This window comes from Pelobates fuscus, chromosome 2 (assembly GCF_036172605.1).
Source record: "Pelobates fuscus isolate aPelFus1 chromosome 2, aPelFus1.pri, whole genome shotgun sequence".
Classification (NCBI taxonomy): domain Eukaryota; kingdom Metazoa; phylum Chordata; class Amphibia; order Anura; family Pelobatidae; genus Pelobates; species Pelobates fuscus.
The window spans coordinates 145878299-145899036 of NC_086318.1; the positions used below are offsets into that span (position 1 = coordinate 145878299).

Sequence of the window (20738 nt, forward strand, 5' to 3'; positions counted from 1 at the left end):
ACGGGACAATATACACTAAAACAACTTTAGCTTAATGAAGCAGTTTTGGTGTATAGATCATGCCCCTCACTGCTCAAGTTTTTGCCATTTAGGAATTAATTAACTTTCTTTATACAGTCCTTGTCACCGTCCCCTCCCCCCCACATGTGACTTGCACAGTGCTCCTAAACACTTTATGATAATTAACCTAGATATTCTAGACTCCTGCATTGCACAGGCTGTTTAATTAAGAATTTCTTATCTCCTGCTCAGATAATACTCTCCTAGACTCTGCAGGAGCCTCCTGTGTGTGATGAAAGTTCGATTTACAGAGCAGGAGATGAAAACATCTAAAGCAAGTTGGCATCGTATTGAAAATGAAACCATTTTCTAATGCAGGCTGTGTCAGTCACAGGCATGGGGAACTGTGGCTAGGGTTGTGTAAATAGATACAAAACGTATTTAACTCCTAAATGGCAGAGAACTGAGCACTGAGACTGCAGGGTCATGATCTAGACACCAAAACTGCTTCATTAAGCTAAAGTTGTTTTCATGCCTATAGTATCCCTTTAAGACAGGATTCAAATTATTCTAATATTGTGACTTGTGGATATTTGGCATTTATTCAGTTTTTCTGAAATATTGTTTTAAAAAGGACGAATGGTACCATACCTCTGCTTCCTATCAGGTTCCTATTTTCATGGCATCACCCTCAGTATGGTGCCTGGGGGCAGTAACACAGTTTACTGTTGGATTTCATTCCATTCCTAGTTCTAAGTTATTTCTGGCTACCAGCATTTGGCAGGTTTAAAGTCCCTAAAGCTGGAAGTTACATTCCAGAGTGGAAGTTTAAACCGTTTTTGTTTCCTTCTCAAATCCCCAAGACATATTACAGTAGCAATCTGTTTTCCCATTAGCAAGTTAGTTTTATTTTTTTTATAAAGTGTCGCTGTATTCCACAACTTGGACAAGTTGGACATATGGAGACTAAATGTGATGAGGGGCTCTACTCAATGAAACATACGGCGTAAGAGGAATGTAGTAACGCTACACAACAGGTAAAGGCACAGAGCTTTCTGCAGTTGGTTGCAAGGAAATTTAATAAGTTTAATAATATTATACAAGGCATGAACATTTCAGGATACATTTCAGTTATCGAGATTTAACCAATGCACAACTTGTACTGTTTCAGTGTTTTGTTATAGAGTTACTGCTCGTATCATAACCACTACAGCCTGCTGTAGTGGTTATGATCCTAGGAGTACACTGATGCCATTCCCTGGAAATGGAGCAAACTGTTTTGCAATGGTTTGCTCTCTTACCTGGCTCCCACTGGCATTGGGTCTCCTTTTCAGCAGGATTATCATCCAATTTATGCAGAGCTCTAAAATCTGGATCTTGCCAGTCATTTATTGGCTGAGAGCATCAGATGAACTCACTTAGCCAATGAATGATACTCTGTGCATAGAATATAATATTTGTTTGTTGTCCACCTATCATACAGCACTGGGGAAATTGTTGGCTCATTATAAAATAATAATGCAGACTCCCAGGTACCATGACCACCTCACATAACTACTACATGACTCCAATGTATCAATCACATAAAGATGTTCCAGCTGAGTTCCACAGAACTTCATGCCATTGGCAATCTGACTTGTTACAGTTAAAGGATCACTATAGTGTCAGGAAAACAAAGTGATTTTCCTGACACTATAGTGCCCTGAGGGTACCCCCACCCTCAGGGTCCCCCTCCCGTGGCGCTGAAGGGATTAAAACTAGAGTCTGGCTTAACCCCAAATGTAAACATAACATTCTCTGAAACTGCTATGTTTGCATGTGAAGGGTTAAAACCTGAGGGACCTGGCACCCAGACCACTTCATTGAGCTGAAGTGGTCTGGGTGACTATAGTGTCCCTTTAACAGAGCCATGGTAAAATAAAACTAATGCAAAAGCCATGAAGTAGTTGTTGAGGGTTAATCAGGGATACTGCATGATCTTAAAGTATAGTCATTTCACAGAGCCTCATATGTGTCCCTTTGTGCAGCAAGATATAATTAGAGCATACATCAACAAACATGAGCCAGGCACTTGACATTTCTGTTAATTGTATTCACTGATACTAAGCAAGCTGCATGTTACCAACGTTATTAAACAAGCCATCCAAACTTCATTATCACTTTATTCTTGCTTCAGGTTTGGTGTGTCCCTTCTTTTCGCTCTTTACTGCCATATTTCCATTCACGTTCTCTTGTTTTAACTTGATAAAAGTCTGAAACATCAATATAAATAAGCTTGTAATGTATGCTTGCTGTTTGTTTAATAAACAATACAGTTTGCTTCTAGTTTTCTAGCAATGCTGTTGCAGTATACCTTCTGTTGACAAAGTATTAATAAAATGATTTTTGTTCTGTTAGTGGTGCTCTGCAATACTATGACTTAATAGTGTATTGGTCTGTGAATACATAGACCTCAGTACTGAAAACTGCCACTTTTACTAGTGGCAGCTGCAGAAGGGTGTCTGTACGACCCACCCCTCCATTCATCTTTCTTCTTTTTGGATAAATAAGCCTTTCAACACATGGCACAGCGGACAGGTTAAGTCAATCAAGGCTGGACATAGTTTAGAAGTTGACATAACACCATACTTTGAAGATTTTTTTCCTCCTGTTTGTCTCTTCTAACTGGATGCTTAGAAGTTCCTATTTGCTATTTCTTTTTCCATTTACTCCTCCAGCTGTCAGGCTTGGAATTTTTGAAGACATAAGGTGACTTTTACATACGTCAAGTGCTACACCGTGTTTACTGGAAAAAAAAATATTTCTGTTTTCTCTGGAATTCATCAGCGTATATATAAGAGGACCACATTCTGTTGATATTGACATAACCACAAATCAAAATTTCCAAGTGTCCAAAAACAGCAAAAAAGTGTGCACATTCAGTGTCCATGTCTACAGAAGTCTGTTAACTAAAATAAAATGGAATGAATAGCAGAGTAAATAATTTAGAAAGAACAGCAACATCACTTATGCCCGTTGATGTTCTTTAATCTTATATCCAAAAATTCACAAGACTAACTTTATAAAAGAAAGCATTATCCATGTAATAATCTAGGGCGAGTAAGGGCAGGAGGATAAAGTATTAATAATGCAATGTACGGTACCCTGAATATATCTGCCTGAGAATTAAAAATGTAATTTAAAGGCCCTAGAATTTTAAAATGCCTCTTAAATGGTGCATGTCATGACAAATACAACTTTGATCTATGAATTGTGCTAGCAGAACTACTTGCAAATGTATATATTTCTCTAATATTATACAGCACTCCGCTTCCCCTCCCCTGTCAGTCAATTCAGTCTGTGCAGATCAGCACAGAGATTTGAGGGCTGTGCTCTGCATGTCTGTTATCTGTGCATCTCCTACTTGCCTTCAGCCTAAGGGAAGACAATGTGTGCACGGGGAAGGACGAGGAGGGATAGGATCTGTGTAAGAGCAGCACCAGAAGCAAAGAAAGCCAGAATGGAAAGAGTGAACAGATACATTTTATTAACATATACCATAAAGCCAACATAAAATGGAGGGGACTTTTAACCTGTTATGAGAAACAATTCTGTGATTCCAAAATAGCGGTATGCAGGTGAGGTGTGTCTTACAGCAAGTGTAACACCCACTGACCACATGATTGATGCTCTCAGCAGGAGACAGTGGTAATGGAGATTAATTAAAATTTGAACTTTTTATTAAGGGAAAAAAACTGAGTCAAGCCAGATGATTAAAAAAACTGCACAGTGTGGTGGTATTGCTGTGGGTGCAGAGTTTAATACATTGGGTTGCATAACAGCAAATTTATCTATTTAGGTTATACAGTTCTTATTTTGGGCCCAAATCACCCTGTCCCTCTTTTGTGCAAACTCTGCATTCTTAGTGAGCCTCAATTTAGAATAGAGCTCCACATCAATCTACTCCATGCAATGGGTTTTAAACTACAACAAATGTGTTTAGAAATAGGTTTGTGCAAATAAGATACATTGCTCATGTTCTCATTTACATTAAGTTGCATAAAATGTTATTAGAAGTCACGTCAAATTTCTCAGAACAGCCGCTCACCTCTAGCCACACCCCTAAAATTAAAGTATCCATCTTTGCCATTTTGAAAGGTTAAGAGTTATGGGGTAGAAGTTTTAAATATAGGACGGCTTAGGTTCATACAGTAGGTGTGGTGCTTGTATATAAACAATAGGTTCATATAATAATCTAATTTGTGTCACCATGTAAGTTTGTAGAACATTGGGTATTTAGGGCATTGTACAAAGCTGATTTTAAGAGGCACATAGATCATTATATACTGGAGAAGACATAACATTTTTTAACTGATGCCCTTCGCCACCTAGCGACATCTATGCCTAAAAAGGAAATATGCCAATATCAACAAATTTATGTGTGTGTGTGTGTGTGTGTGTGTGTGTAAACTGTGGCTCAGTGGTGTTCATATAACGCTGACGACACTGTACAGTAAAACGGAAAAACTATTGTAGAAATAGGCATGTCTGTTGTGTGAGGTTTTTATGACACTGGACATTTTTAAGATGTGAATAACACACCCTGTGTTTGAGGCTATACCTGGGGGCCCACCTACTTGGAAAATGAGCATTTTTTTTCCTATCTCTCATCTAATCGTGTATCTCCATCTTTTATGCATTCGGCATGGTATGTGCCGTGTTTACAAACCACTGTTAAAACATAATACGTCTGACATAGTATACAGGTATGTGAGCTTGTAAAAACTTGGATTTACTATGTATCTTCCATCTTTTCCATACCACTTTTTGTAATAAAAGATAGGTTTGCTTTTTATATACATGCAGGTATGTACATTTTATAACTCACTTACTATACTGACAGATTTATAATTAAAAAAAAAAGTGCAGCTGGTAAATAACTCTTTGGAGAATAAACCACCATTAAACTGCATGAAGTACTCCTTATGGAAAGAATAATGCAATACACCATGTATTCTGCATTATGTATTATGGAAAGCATTTAGCAAACAATGGCCTAAGGGGAAAATGAAATGTAGGTGCTTGTCTGCAACACCCTTCATGATTAGATGAATGTTGCTATAACTCATGTATTAGGGTGTTCCCAGGCATGTTCAGAGCCGTTCTGTTTATTCGTTTGGAAAGTGTTGTTGTCTGGATACGAATCTGAATGAATACATAGATCTTACGATAAAGCAGGGGTTATTTTTAAAGGGACCGTATGGTGCCGGGAGTTCTCTGCTGTTGTCCCATTGTTAAGAGTGAAACTGTGAAACCGAGCCATCTTGTTCCAGCCTTTAAAGTGGAAGTTTTACATGCAAGATTTTTCTGCAACAAAGTTTCGATGTAAAAGTCTGCTTTTTTCGTTTGTCATGCCATACTGGGCTCGTCAGGCATTGTGTGTAAAGTGGCCACATCTCACGTGTTATGTTTAGGGTAATTTCCAATTTATACAAACTTTGTCAGGTATCACGGCATGCACATTATATTAACCCCTGCATTGCTGTCCACACAGTGCATGCATGCGTAGAGCACTAATGAAGAAATATCAGCTCATTCGCTCACATATGAGCACGCCCAAGGTATCATGGTACAGTGAAATTGCACACAATGCAGAAGCTCAGCGGAGGTAATTGTGTTCTTAACGTATGCCCAATGCATTATGCAGTCCAGTAAAAAAAAATGCAAAAAAGACTTATTCACTAAAGTGAGAACCATGCCCATTATAGACATTACCCCCCTCCCCCAGCCCCAAATGCCTTAAATCCTTTGCTAATCAGTGACTGTTACCCCTATTCCCAGATCCGATGCACAGTGTTATACAGACCAATTATCTTGAGATTGAACACCTCTGCTCTCTCTTCCATATGCTGAATTCTATATAGGGGGATCTGCTTTATAAATCCCTTTTTAAATTGCATGCTGGGTTTAATACATCCACTAGTCCATTAAGGCATCATCTGTTCTAAAAAGGTTTGACTACTTACATTGTGGGAGCACCAGTACACTTCTAGTATCATAACCACTACAGTGCACTGTAGCTGCTATTATTTTATTTATTTATTTATACAATATTTTACCAGGAAAGATACAATGAGATTTCTCTTGTTTTCAAGTATGTCCTGGTGCTATGGTGTTTGGCATGTTCCTCTTAAACTTGCAAAATCATATACCATGATCCATGCTCTAAAATGTCTAAATGTATGCATTCACATGGTTTCTTTCATAACATTTCCTTGTAATATTTTTTTTTTTCTTTTTCATGGCAAACTCAGGATTTATCTTTTTTTACCATTGGTGGTTATGTAAACTGAATGTGTTTAAGACATCTGATATAACTAATGCTTAAAGAATACACACAAGTCAAACTTTGACATCCCAGTTGCTGTGGAGTGTAATTCCCATCATGTGCTGATCTGCTAAATATAGTTTGAGAACTGCTGCATGTGATAGGATGTAAACATGCCTGTGTAACGGGGCTGTTAACATTATATAGCTAAATTAACCTTTAGCTTTTCATTCTCCCATATACCAGATGACGTGAGTCTAGCTGAGGCTTAGTCTGACATCATGTCTGGCTGCTGTCATATTTCTTAATGACGTGTTCGGAGCCCCCACATTGCTTCCACATGCTTGCTGCTATTTTTTAAGCAGTCACAGACGTTCTAAAATGGGAAACGAACATTCAGATGTGATTAAGGACCTAAGGATGTTTCTAACTGCAAGACTGTAAAAGCAGAATGGCAGAATTCTAAACTAAGCATCAGTTTATTGAATTTTGTTTCATTTTTTTATTATAAACTTGGCTGGCATTGAGTTTTTAGTCTTTCACACGAATATACACAGAGTTCAGTTGACTCAGGGGAAAATACATAGCAGTAAATCTCCCTAAATTACTATTCTAAATTTTCATGGGAGGTACGCAGCTGGAGTAAGGATGACGTCTATCCAACATTTGAAATGAACAAAAGGGACACTTTAATTGGAGGAGTGGGGGTGGGGTTGTGGCCTGGGGCAGGGCTTTCCTCTGAAATTGGAGGTAACTTAATAACAAATTGTGCCACTAGAATGGAATTTAGAACATGAACATTGTATTGTTTGTCCTTAAACTGTATTAGGTGTATTTAAAACCAGTCTGTGTAAATATCACTGAGCATTTTATTGCTGTGGAACTCTCTTATACTGACACACACCAACAAAATAGATCTCCTGGAATAAGGACATTAGGATTGAAAAGAGGAATAGAGGGATTTTGGGTCCAAAATAGGAACAGTCCTTCCTGAACTTTAAACGTTGTGTCATATTAGAGGGTGACACTCCCTTCTTTGGAACAAGGAAAACCAGGGTACTTAAAAGGATGGACAGTAAGGTGACTTAAAATGGGTTTATTACCAATATAAAACAAGAAGTATTAAAACAATATGAACATAGGGTAAAAACTAAATAAAAAATCTATTCCTTATCCTTCTCTTCTCCAAGAAGCGGTTCGTCGATAGGGCTTTTTCAATTGGTATAAAGTCAGGTTCCTGGTTCCAGAATTAAAAGGCTTGAAACCCCTCCCATCTGGACGCATTACACAATCAGAGTTTTCCTTTTGTAGGTGTTCGTCAACCTGGTTGATTGAAGTGGTACCTCTCTTCATTGCAGCCGGAATAAGGGACTGATTTAGGATTTCCCTGAAAACTTCACTTTTGTTCCGGCATTTAGTCTATTAATCCCATAATGCAAAGATGTGGTACGTCCCTTCCGGTTTCGATCGGTAATGACAAAAGGAGTCCAATATTGCACAAATTCGATGATCATGTATGGGAACATGAATAAGTAATATATAGAATATAATTAATATATTAAAACATAGTACAATTTGTTACATATATACATCCTAACTCATGAAAAATCAATATATGATCCATAAGGATCTAAAAAGCATATCATCTAAAAAAAAAAAAAAAAATCCTTAAAAATGAATAGTAAAAAAAAATTACAAAATATAAGGAACATTTACAAAAATGTCACAACTCAAAATCTTCATTTAAACCTGAGTGGCTTAGTGTATTAAGGTTGAAAATCCACCTCATCTCACACATTACTAACTTTCTTATTAAGTCCGCTCCCCTCCAGTTAGCTTTAATTTTCTTTATGACATAAAATTTTAGAAATTGAGGATCACTGTTATGTACTGATTTAAAATATTTTGAGATGCTATGTTTTTCATAACCCTTTTTTATATTTGGTACATGCTCATTTATTTTAATGCAGGGGTCCTCAAACTCCGGGCCCCCAGATGTTGCTGAACTACAACTCCCATGATTCTCTGGCTATCTATGTAATTCAAAGAATCATGGGAGTTGTAGTTCAGCAACATCTGGGGCTGGAGTTTGAGGACCCCTGTTATAATGTGCAGGGGACATTTAGTTCTCCTCACATAACATAAATGGTATGTACAAGTTAGAAGATGTATCGCATTCTTAGAAAAACAGGTGCTCATTTAATGTATTTTATGTTTTTTATGTTTTTTATTTCCACGTGGAGCCTCAAAAGTTTTTATATGTCGATTTTTGCTTTTTGTGCTTCGACAAGCCAGACATAATCCACAGCCAAAGAAACTTTTTTGTTGAAAAAATTGTCTGTTTAATGTAATAGTTTTTTTTTTTTTTTTTTTTTACTAATCTTTTTTTTCTTTTTAGACTGGGAGCTCCTCTATATATAATATTTTGGGTTGACTTGGAAGAATCTTGTATAACATGGGGCCAAAATTTTCATATAATTTGTCTTACTTTTGTCATTTGTATTTTCATTGCTATTTTTTGTTTTGTACTGAAGAAGGGATGCACGGTCTATGACACTAACTTCTTTTATAGTGTCCTCCAGAATATCTATGCTGTAGCCCTTTTCTACAAATTGATCCCTGATCCTATTCGCTTGGGTATGGAAGGTGTCGAGATCTGAACAGTTTCTCCTCATTCGGAGGAATTGGGAACTCTGCACATTCCTCAGCCAAGGGGAGAAATGGCAGCTGCTAAGATAAATGTAGTTGTTAACATCTACAGATGTAAAATATATTATAAATGCAAATGTCTAAAAAAAAAATTGACAGAGCCAGCACTAAAATTGGTAGTTAAATTATTAGAATTTAAGAAGGCTAAAAAGGATTGCAGATCTTCGGTTCCTTCTCATCGGAAGTCGTCTGGGGTGTCAGGAAACCGGGTGGGTCGTCGGCTGGGTTGGGTGATCCATTCTGATCTAGATTCACTAGAGCCGCATTTAGTTCGGGTTTCTGGCCCCGCTGGTTCTTGTCCCTTCTGTGCCATTAGTTGTTGTAGAGTAGCTACAGTTAATTGCCTGTAGTTTTCCGCTATCCTTGTCACTATTGACTTTCCGCTGGAACTCGTTGCTGGACTTGTTTTTGTCTTCTGAAACCAGTGTCATGGGTTTGCTAGTCTATTTCTGTTATTCCTTCAATCCTCCACTAGTCCTAGTTCCAGATGTGCTGAATATGGTGATATCAGTGATATGGTGATAGCGGTGTTATCGCTGTGTAGAGTTTCCCCAATATAATGGACGCAACCAGTCATATTGGGTAGAAGAAGCAATCAGAGCTTTATTAGGCCACACTCAACTTTTTATACAGTTCCTCTAGCATGGGGTTTCTAAGACAAAATGATGGGGGTTTCTTTCCCACAATCCATTGTGTTTGAGAAATAATTGTGCTCCAATTAAGATAACTCAATTATCTCTCAAATAAGAAAATTTACATACAATTTCAACATTTCACGAAAATACATGAAAACGGTACAGGAACCCCACAAAAATCATATTCCTGAACAGCCTTGATCAGAGTGCACAACATATCCAAAAAGTGCTCAGATCGGTTTGGTAAAACGAGAGTTAGGTTCGAACAAAGTTTTCACCGACTGGCCATGAGGTGGCAGCCTAAAAACCTTCCAGAGAAGGTCAGGCTGGCTGGTGCGTACACTGACACTACCCATACCAGGTTGCAAGTTACCTATGATCCTGACATAGTTCATGGCCAGTACATCAGTGTTCAAATATTACTCTCTGAAACATTTTGTGGGCAAAGCGGCCTATATATCTTAGAGCAGTGCCTGTAGATCCTGCTTCGCTACTTTCAGTTAATTCTCATCATATAGGTTCTATCGAAATGGCCTTGTTTGAATTAAGAATTGATTAACAGGTGAGCAGATAGACCATATGTTTAACTAGATTGTTTTATCATTTATAGTGTTTATTTAGTAATTCAGCCAGATCAATTGTTAAAATCTTTCATTAGAGCATAAGTGTACTCCTGACAGATACATTTATAAATGACTTTGGTAAATAAATCCCTCAAAATGCTATTTTGGGTACCGACTAAAAGACTGTTGTATGTTGTTCACAGTTGTGGCATAACATCATAGCCATGATTCACATCTTGACAGTAACCAAATCAAGACTAAATATTTCCCCTCACTGCGGGCACTTACGTGTATCGAGGTGAAGGATCTGAATTGTGCTCTGGGGTAGAGGTTTTTTCCACATGTGTTAATTACAAACAGGTTTAGCTTCTTTACATTTTTCCAGGAATAACCTCACCTCTGTTAAATATGTGCAATGGGTAGTTTGAATTTGGCCAAAACATAATGTTAGAAAAGGAAGCCTTTCTGTGAAGGTACGTAGAACATTTAAGCCCTGAAGCGCTCCTTTAAAATGTCACTAATATGGTCAAATAGCAGCATTCAGAGTGTAACGGAGCTACACAGAAGAGTTCATTGCATCGGAATGTAGAGCTGAAGGCGAAAGCTTTATTCTAACCAAACAACGTTACCCATGAACAAGAAAATCATTGTGTGGTGGTGATGATGATGATGTCACATCAGGAAATCAGTAACTTGCTCAAATAATCTCTAATTTCACCTTATTGAAGTCTGAGAAATAAACAGATTCTTTAAATGTTGCTATGCAACGATGGTTGTAGGTAAAACAACCGTGCCTTTTCATTTCTAGTTAAATATCGCTATTAAATAAATTATGACTTTTCATTAAAGAATCTTTGGGGTTTATTTGCTAACCATTGAGTAGTTTTGAATCAATACCAAACTGAAGAATTTAAGAGGTTCTCCTGCTTGAATAGCTTGGCTTAACTTTTTTCCTTATCCAGTTTACCTTTAATTATTTCACTTTTAAGTCAACAAAACCTGTCATCTTCTGGTGAAAAAGGTACACTATGAAGTGCATGGATTGGTAAATCAAATCGAATCCTGATTTCCAGAAAGTTGACCTGTGTACAATGCTGCAAAATATTTGGACTAAAATAAAAAATAAAAAAAGAATGAAAACATTGATCTGCTTTATATATAAATTCATTGTAGCAGTAGATTGTAAGCACCCATCTGATGCGTTTCATCAATCTTGACTTGACCTATTCTTGACTTTAAATCCTTCCCTACAGAGAAAATAGATGAAGGGCAGACAGCATCTGACATTGTACTACATGGTGTAACGAACGGTGTATGAACCTCCTCATAAATGATCGATTAAGCTACCCATAAACAGATATGCCAGAAGGTGGTAGTCCTACAATGTTAAAGGAACACCGTGTCCTGCAGTGGATATGGTGTTTGGGTCTTTCCTTAAAATACCTTTAGTCTTTAAAAAATAGGGTGGCTAGAAACTGTTTTGAATTTTTAGTTTGCTAAAGCACCTTTCACATTTTAAATCAACCAGCATAAAGAATCAATATTACATTTCAGAGTGTTAAAAAAATGATGGCGAAAACATTTAATTAAGTAATTGATAGGAAAGAATTGTGCAGAAAAAAAGCTATATAAAACCCATCTTCAATTAACCATTTGTTACATACATTGTTTCCCATATTGTCACATCGTAACACTAAAACTAGCAATGATAATAATGTCACTTTGACTAAATGTATCAACATAACCAAGAGCTGGTAATTCTAGAATGGTGAATAATGTCTGCCACCGTGCTTTGTGCACACCTGGTACTGAACCATTGATTTTGTCTTCTAGTTGAACCAGCTCGACAAGGCTGCGGATGCCGCACACACATTCTTCATGGCTAATCCAGAACATATGGAAGTACAGCAAAATATGAAGGACTATAAAATATCTTCCAACACCCAACTGGTTGACCGGGAACAATGCAGTCACATTGTAAGTGCACAAAAGCTTGTAAATTCCAAATTTTACTAGCTGATTCAAATGAAATGCCATTCCTCAATATTGGTTAATGAGGCATCAAGTATTCTAATTAGTTAATGGGTCAACCCCTAAATGTAAACCTGTAGAAACGCATGGCTTCAATTTATACTCATGGGTTAAATGTATGCATCATTTGAACAAATATGGTATGGACATTTGTGTTGTACTTCCTGTGATTTGCAACTTAAAGGGTTACTCCAAGTACCATGACCACTTCAGTTATTTTGATGAGACTGTATGTGTAGGAGTTCAATAGAAATGCAGCACATGCAGAGATATGTGGGCTACCTGAAAGACGTGCAACTCCACCTCTGGCAGCATCATTAGGACATCATGTCAAGTCCGTGCACATTTCAATTCACAGGCAGGTATTCATTGTCTAAGAGTGATCCACTGAGGCTCTCAGCCAATGAGTGAACAGCAGGATTGACATCTGAATTCTGCAGCTCTGCATCAACCACCATAACAACTTGGCACCCAGTGGGATCAGGTAAGAGGGTTTGACCAATTACCAAAAAAGGACACCAAGATACTCCTTCCATCTTTAATATTGTTTTCTCTTCAATTACAATTACACATCCATGTCCCTTTTATCTAGTCACTTTGAAGTTCATGACCTTAAAGGACCACTATAGGAACCCAGACCACTTGAGCTTAATGAAGTGGTCTGGGTGCCAGGTCCAGCTAGGTTTAACCCTTTTTGCTGTAAACAAAGCAGTTTCAGAGAAACTGCTATGTTTACCTATGGGTTAATCCAGCCTCTAGTGGCTGTCTAATGGGGGAAAAAGGTAAGGGATTAACGCCCTTCCCAGAGGGTGGGGGTGACCTAGAGACCCTGTAGTGCCAGGAAAACGAGTATGTTTTCCTGGCACTATAGTGGTCCTTTAATTCTCGATAACATTTCTATGTGGATGGATACAGATACTTTCTGGGTAATTCACTAAAGTGGGAATTCAAATTTAAAGGAATACTATAGTGTTGGGAATACAAATGTGTATTCCTAGCACTGCCGTGTCCTATTGCAGTTTAGTTAACTGTCCCTCACCCCCCAAAAAAGTAGTTATGAGACCATTTGATAGAAGTAGCCTTTTTCACTCCGTTATTTCTGTAGGCGCGTTTCTAGTGGCTGTCAGTGTGACCGCGACTAGAGTCATTTTAACCCTGAACTAACTCTGCAAAATGGCACTGTTTTGCACTACAGTATTAAAACTACAGCTACACGGCACTTAGACCACTTAGAGTTCCATTAAGGTTAATATATCTGAACTGGAACAATTCTCAAAATGGCTATGCTTTTAGCTCCGCTACCTTGGCCCTAAATTTAAATTCTCACTTTAGTAAATAACCCTGTTTCTATACTAAAATCCCTGCTCCTTGCATCTGGTAAAGAACTCTGCAAAATGCACAAGAGCAGACACAAATTCTACGTTGAATATATGGTGTTATTGGTTGTTATATGTGTGACTTTTTTCTTAAAGTGAACTGGTCAGGAGTACAAATAACAGGATTCATTTTTTCCTCTGTTATCTCACCATGTGGTGCTTGCAGTGCACTGTGGGATCACAAATGATCCTTTGTGGGAGTTCAACCATATTGTAATCACTGAAACAATGGCATTTAAATCATTTTACTGCTAACACAGACATTTTTGATTAAACCCATAGTTAGCATCAAGCAGAAATAAACTTTTCAATATCATTTCAGCTTGGTATCATTACTTTAATAACACTTTAATGGCACTAGATATCATGGCTCAATACTGAGGCACCAAGCTACTATACTTGGCTCTGTATTGCAGACTAATGGAGTTATTCTGTAAAAAGGGATTTGTGGAGAATTGGTAAGGGAATTATTCGCTTTAAGCCGAAATGGCCAAAGGAGAAAAATTATGAAACTGTAGCATATTACAGTTCTCCAATTGTCATATTTCTCCAGTGTGGCTGCGTTTCCTAAATTTTACAAATCCGGACTCCATTTACCAACATTTAGCATTTTCTTTTACATAAACATCTACAGATATTGAGATGCACATGAAAGATGAAAGATCTGAATTGGACTAAATGGAAAAACAAAGATCAGAAATACATCAGCCAATTTATGTTGTGCATCTTTTTAGTAAACTATATTGTCTATTTCACTGGTCTTGCTTCCTTTAACCGAGTCTATGTGCTTCATCAACCAGTCACACGTTCAAAGAATATTACTTGTCCGACTCTTGAACATCCACATTGTCTCAGAGTAAACTGGGCAGAGAAGTCAAGCATAATTTTGTCTGGTAGCTGACTCTGCTGTTTCATGCAATATAATCTCACTATTGCTCATTCCTGAAAACGCATCTTGCGTGAACACTTTAACGGATGGAAATTACATTTCCTATTGAAATAGTTTTTGCAAGCCTAATGGAAAAACAAATAACTAAAGCATGTTCTTTGGAGAAATTGCATCTCCAGACAGGGGAAAAAATGCCTTGCGCTATGTAGGGATTCAAAGTGTCTATGAAAATAGAACTTAGTGAAACAGTTCAACTAGTCAGTGTCTGTCTCAAATCTTCAGAAAAGCGTAAGCTGACATTTCAATGAAAAGCATCCAACTTCCAAGCACTTATCAGTAGACTAGATACGTCCGTCCTGGCCTAACATGTACTTTGGATAATCACATAAATGCCAGTTCATTAATTGTCTGCTGTAACAGCAGCAGAAAATTAGCAGAAGTCTGGACCATATTATGTACTGTCAATAATAGTCTCTTTGTAATATTTTGCAGTAATAAATCAGAACGGTCACCTGTTTCACATTGCAACATATACGTAGTTTGTACTGTGCTATCTGCCGTTAAATCTAAGCGACGTAAGGTGGTTTTTACTTAATAACGTGCTTTAAAACATCAGGTATGATGTTGTATAGATCAGGTAGTGTAAGGGTTACGCCCGCTTCAGAGTGACAGACCAAACTCCCCGTTTAACGCACCGCAAACAGCCGCAAACAGTCCATTTGCACAACCCCAAAATACCCATTTGCACAAGGTTGGATAACAAGCTAGCCATGTCCCGTTCCTTGTCCTCACTGATGTTATTGAAGGTCTCTCTTCCTCCACCCAGGAAGCGGGAGATGGAAAAAGATGCTTGGTCGGTCCTCCTACTTCAAATTTGGGGCACTGCGCATGCAATCTAATGTGCCACCAGATAGGAGTGGTGTGTTAAGTAGTCCCCCTCATCAGGCCTTTTTTAGTCGAATGTATTGCCCACTGTCAGTCCCTTCGGGATCCATCCCTCATTCATCTTAATAAAGGTGAGGTAATCTAGACTTTTTTTTTACCTAGGCGACTTCTCTTCTCAGTGACAATACCTCCTGCTGCACTGAAGGTCCTTTCTGACAGGACACTTGAAGCGGGGCAGGCCAGAAGTTCTATCGCAAATTGGGATAGCTCAGGCCACAGGTCAAGCCTGCACACCCAGTAGTCAAGGGGTTCATCGCTCCTCAGAGTGTCGATATCTGCCTGAGTCGTTCTCTGAGGGTGGTCGAGTCGTTCTCTGAGGGTGGACCCCGAAGGGCTGTGGCAATGCGTAGGACTTAAAAAGCTCTGCATGTCCTCCATCAACAACACGTCTGTAAGGCGTCCTGTCCTTGCCGGCGTGGTCGTGGGAGGAGGAGGATTACTTTCACCTCTTCCCCTGTTAGATTCCCGTTGTGCTGTGATATCACCCTTATACGCTGTGTAAAGCATACTTTTTAATTGATTTTGGAACTGCTGCATCCTTTCCGACTTGCCGTAATTCGGTAACATTTCAGGCACTTTGTGCTTATACCGGGGGTCTAGTAGCGTGGACACCCAGTACAGGTCGTTCTCCTTCAGCCTTTTTATACGAGGGTCCCTCAACAGGCACGACAGCATGAAAGACCCCATTTGCACAAGGTTGGATACTGAGCTACTCATGTCCTGTTCCTCGTCCTCAGTGATCTCTCTGAAGGTATTTTCTTCCCCCCAGCCACGTACAACACCACGGGTACCAGATAGGTGACAACGAGCACCCTGGGATGCCTGTTGTGGTTGGTCTTCCTCCTCCTCCTCCTCAAAGCCACATTCCTCCTCTGACTCCTCTTCCTCACAATCCTCTAACAGCGTTGCCGCAGGTCCAGCAAGCGATGCTGATAAGGCTGTTTCTGGTGGTGATTGTGACCACAACTCTTCCTCTTCCTCTTCACGCTCATCTATGGCCTGATCCAGCACTCTTCGCAGGGCACGCTTCAGGAAGAAAACAAATGGTATGATGTCGCTGATGGTGCCTTCGGTGTGACTGACTAGATTTGTCACCTCCTCAAAAGGACGCATGAGCCTACAGGCATTGCGCATGAGAGTCCAGTAACGTGGCAAAAAAATTCCCAGCTCCGCAGAGGCTGTCCTTGCACCCCGGTCATACAAATACTCATTAACAGCTTTTTCTTGTTGGAGCAGGCAGTCGAACATTAGGAGTGTTGAATTCCAACGTGTCGGGCTGTCACAAATTAAGCGCCTCAATGGCATGTTGTTTCGCCACTGGATATCGGAAAAGTGCGCCATCGCCGTGTAGGAACGCCTGAAATGGCCACACACCTTCCTGGCCTGCTTAAGGACGTCCTGTAAGCCTGGGTACTTATGCACAGAGCATTGTACGATCAGATTACACACATGTGCCATGCACGGCACATGTGTTAACTTGCCCAAATGCAATGCCGCAAAAAATTTCTTCCGTTGTCACAAACCACTTTGCCGATCTCCAGTTGGTGCGGAGTCAGCCAATGATCCACCTGTGCGTTCAGGGCGAACAGGAGTGGTGGTCCGGTGTGACACTCTGCTTTCAGGCAAGTCAACCCCAAGACGGCGTGACACTGCCGTATTCGGGAAGTGGAACAGTACCTGGGGAGCTGGGGGGGTGCCGTTGATGTGGAGCAAGACGCAGCAGCAGAAGAGGACTCAGCCGAGGAGGTTATGGAAGAGGATGGAGTAGGAGGAGTAGAGTAGGTGGCAGCAGGCCTGCCTGCAAGTCGTGGCGGTGTCACCAACTCCTCTGCAAAGCCACGCATTCCATGCTTGGCAGCCGTCAGCAGGTTTACCCAATGCGCAGTGTAGGTGATATACCTGCCCTGACCATGCTTTGCAGACCAGGTATCAGTGGTCAGATGGACCCTTGCCCCAACACTGTGTGTCAGACATGCCATTACTTCCTTTTGCACAATTGAGTACAGTTTGGGGATTGCCTTTTGTGCAAAGAAATTTGGTCCAGGTACCTTCCACTGCGGTGTCCCAATAGCTAAAAATTTTTTGAATGCCTCAGACTCCACCAGCTTGTAATGTAAAAGCTGGCTGGCTAAGAGTTCAGTCAAGCCAGCTGTCAGACGCCGGGCAAGGGGGTGACTTTGTGACATTGGCTTCTAACGCTCAAACATGTCCTTGACAGACACCTGACTGTGGGCAGATGAGCAGGAACTGCTCAAGGCGAGAGACGGAGGGGGGGATGGTTGAGAGGGGGCAAGGAGGACAGCAGTGGTTGACATGGCTGAAGATGCTGGACCAGTAGGAGGATGGCGGCTTTGAGTTTGTGTGCTGCTTGTACTCATGTGTTGATCCCATAGGCGTTTGTGATTTGCGATCATGTGCCTACTCAAAGCAGTTGTACCTAGGTGGGTGTTGGACTTCCCACGACTCTTTTGGCACAGGTTGCAAATGGCATCGCTGTTGTCAGAGGCAGACACACCAAAAAAAATGCCACACTGCTGAGCTCTGCAATGACGGCATTCTGGTGGTGGCAACAGCATGCGTTGATTGGCGTGCTGTCTGGCTAACCCCGGGTGCCGATGCATGCTGTCTGATTGTGCCACTAGCTCCTTGTGACGTCCTCCCCCTGCTTTCAACTCGTCTCCTCCTCCTCCTCTCTGTCTCCCCATCTGAACTTTCCCCCTGTTCTTCTTCTCTTCTAGTGGGCACCCACGTGACATCCACAGACGCATCGTCCTCATCAACCGCTTCACTTGTATCTGACAACTCAGCAAAGGAAGCAGCAGTGGGTACAACATCATTATCATCACACCGTACGTGTCTAATGCTGCCTGACTTAGACATATCCCTGTTATCTACATCCTCTGGCAATAATGGTTGTGCATCACTCATTTCTTCCAACTGATGTGTAAATAACTCCTCTGACATACCAAGTAAAGCGGCTGTGGTGCTAGTGTTGGTGGTGGCGTCAGGCAGGCGAGTGGTAACTTGAGAGGTGCCCGAAGCTAAACTGGAGGAGGATGGTGCGTCGAGGTTCCGAGCGGAAGCTGTAGAAGATTGGGTGTCCTGTGTTAGCCAGTCAACTATGTCCTCAGAACTTTTCAAGTGGCCTCTGAACACTGGGCATTATTCTAGGGCCAAAGGGAATCACAGCACCACGACCAAGACGGCCCCTGCGGGGTGGCCTGCCTCTGCCTGTCATTTTTTTTTCGATTAGTGGTACTATGCATGCAAGCTACTGTGACAACAGATATGAGTGGTGGCACTGGGCAAGTGGGCACAGTATATGATGTGAGCCTGACACACAGGCTGGCAGGCAGGCAACTGCAATTACATTACACAGAAAAAAAAAAAAAAGGAGAATGATGTTCTAGCTCTAAAAAGGGCTTTTTGGGGTGCTGTCCTTACAGCAGAGATCAGATGAGTCCTTCAGAGAGAGAGATCTTTGTTTTAAGTAGAGATATGTAGAGTCCTAACCTCAACATCTGAGGAAAGGGATTTAGGGGTGATTATTTCTGATGACTTATAGGTAGGCAGACAATGTAATAGAGCAGCAGGAAATGCTAGCAGAATGCTTGGTTGTATAGGGAGAGGCATTAGCAGTAGAAAGAGGGAAGTGCTCAAGCCATTGTACAGAACATTGGTGAGACCTCACTTGGAGTATTGTACGCAGTACTGGAGACCATATCTTCAGAAGGATATTGATACCTTAGAGAGAGTTCAGAGAAGGGCTACTAAACTAGTTCATGGATTGCAGGATAAAACGTACCAGGAAATGTTAAAGGATCTTAACATGTATAGCTTGGAGGAAAGATGAGACAGAGGGGATATGATAGAAACATTTAAATACATAAAGGGAATCAACACAGTAAAGGAGGAGACTATATTTAAAAGAAGAAAAAGTACCACAACAAGAGGACATAGTCTTAAATTAGAGGGACAAAGGTTTAAAAATAATATCAGGAAGTATTAATTTACTGAGAGGGTAGTGGATGCATGGAATAGCCTTCCAGCTGAAGTGGTAGAGGTTAACACAGTAAAGGAGTTTAAGCATGCGTGAGATAGGCATAAGGCTATCCTAACTATAAGATAAGGCCAGGGACTAATGAAAGTATTTAGAAAATTGAGCAGACTAGATGGGCCGAATGGTTCTTATCTGCCATCACATTCTATGTTTCAATGTCTAGTTTTAGGTAGGGATTTGTAAAATAGTTTTCAGAGCCATTAACCCCTATCTTGCCAGTAACCACTATAATCACTGGCTCTTGCACAGCAGCACTTTTTTGCTGTCTGTGCCTTTTTTTAGGGGTTCATTAAAAAAAAAAAAAATTGTGAGACCCAAAAGCTCTTTTGGCATGGGCTTGTCGCCAGTGGGGTACCTCAGGGATCTGTACTTGGACCCATTCATCTTGGACGTAAAAACTCAAGGGCAGAATATTTGATATAGTCCTAACCTCAACATCTGAGGAAAGGGATTTAGGGATAATTATTTCTGATGACTTAAAGGCAGGCAGACAATGTAATAGAGCAGCAGGAAATGCTAGCAGAATGCTTGGTTGTTTAGGGAGAGGTATTAGCAGTAGAAAAAGGGAAGGGCTCATGCCATTGTACAGAACACTGGTGAGACCTCACTTGGAGTATTGTACGAGATACTGGAAACCGTATCTTCAGAAGGATATTGATACCTTAGAGAGAGTTCAGAGAAGGGCTACTAAACTGGTTCATGGATTGCAGGATAAAACTTACAAGGACAGATTAAAGGAACTTAGCATATATAGCTTGGAGGAAAGACGAGACGGTGGATATGATGGAAACATTTAAATACATAAAGGGAATCAACACAGTAAAGAAGAAGACTATATTTTAAAAGAAGGAAAACTACCACAACAAGAGGATATAGTCTTAAATTAGAGGGGCAAAGGTTTAAAAATATCAGGAAGTATTACTTTACGGAGAGGGTAGTGGATGCATGGAATAGGCAAGATAAGGCAAGGGACTAATGACAGTATTTCAAGAATTGGGCAGACTAGATGGGCCGAATTGTTCTTATCTGCCGCCACATTCTATGTTTCTATGTTTTCAGAGCTATTAACCCCTATCCTGCCAGTGCTCACTGTATAGATCACCGGCTCTTGCACAGCAGCACTTATTTTGCTGTCTGTGCATTTTTTTCGGGTTTAAATTTTTTTTGTGTGTTTTTTTTGTGTGACAGATCACTAAGTAAAGTGATTGTGATCATGTCACAGA

The 20738-nt window shown here is 40.2% G+C and overlaps 2 protein-coding genes across 2 annotated transcripts in view; one reads left to right on the plus strand and one right to left on the minus strand.

Annotated features, from left to right (window-relative positions):
• TP63 (tumor protein p63) overlaps nt 1-20738 on the minus strand; it is a 401462-nt gene that overhangs the window by 152244 nt on the left and 228480 nt on the right. The window lies entirely within an intron of this gene.
• P3H2 (prolyl 3-hydroxylase 2) overlaps nt 1-20738 on the plus strand; it is a 208036-nt gene that overhangs the window by 98393 nt on the left and 88905 nt on the right. The window contains exon 2 of the mRNA XM_063442798.1: nt 12048-12191. Within this exon, the coding sequence (XP_063298868.1) occupies nt 12048-12191 (144 nt within the window). The remainder of the gene's footprint in view (nt 1-12047; nt 12192-20738) is intronic.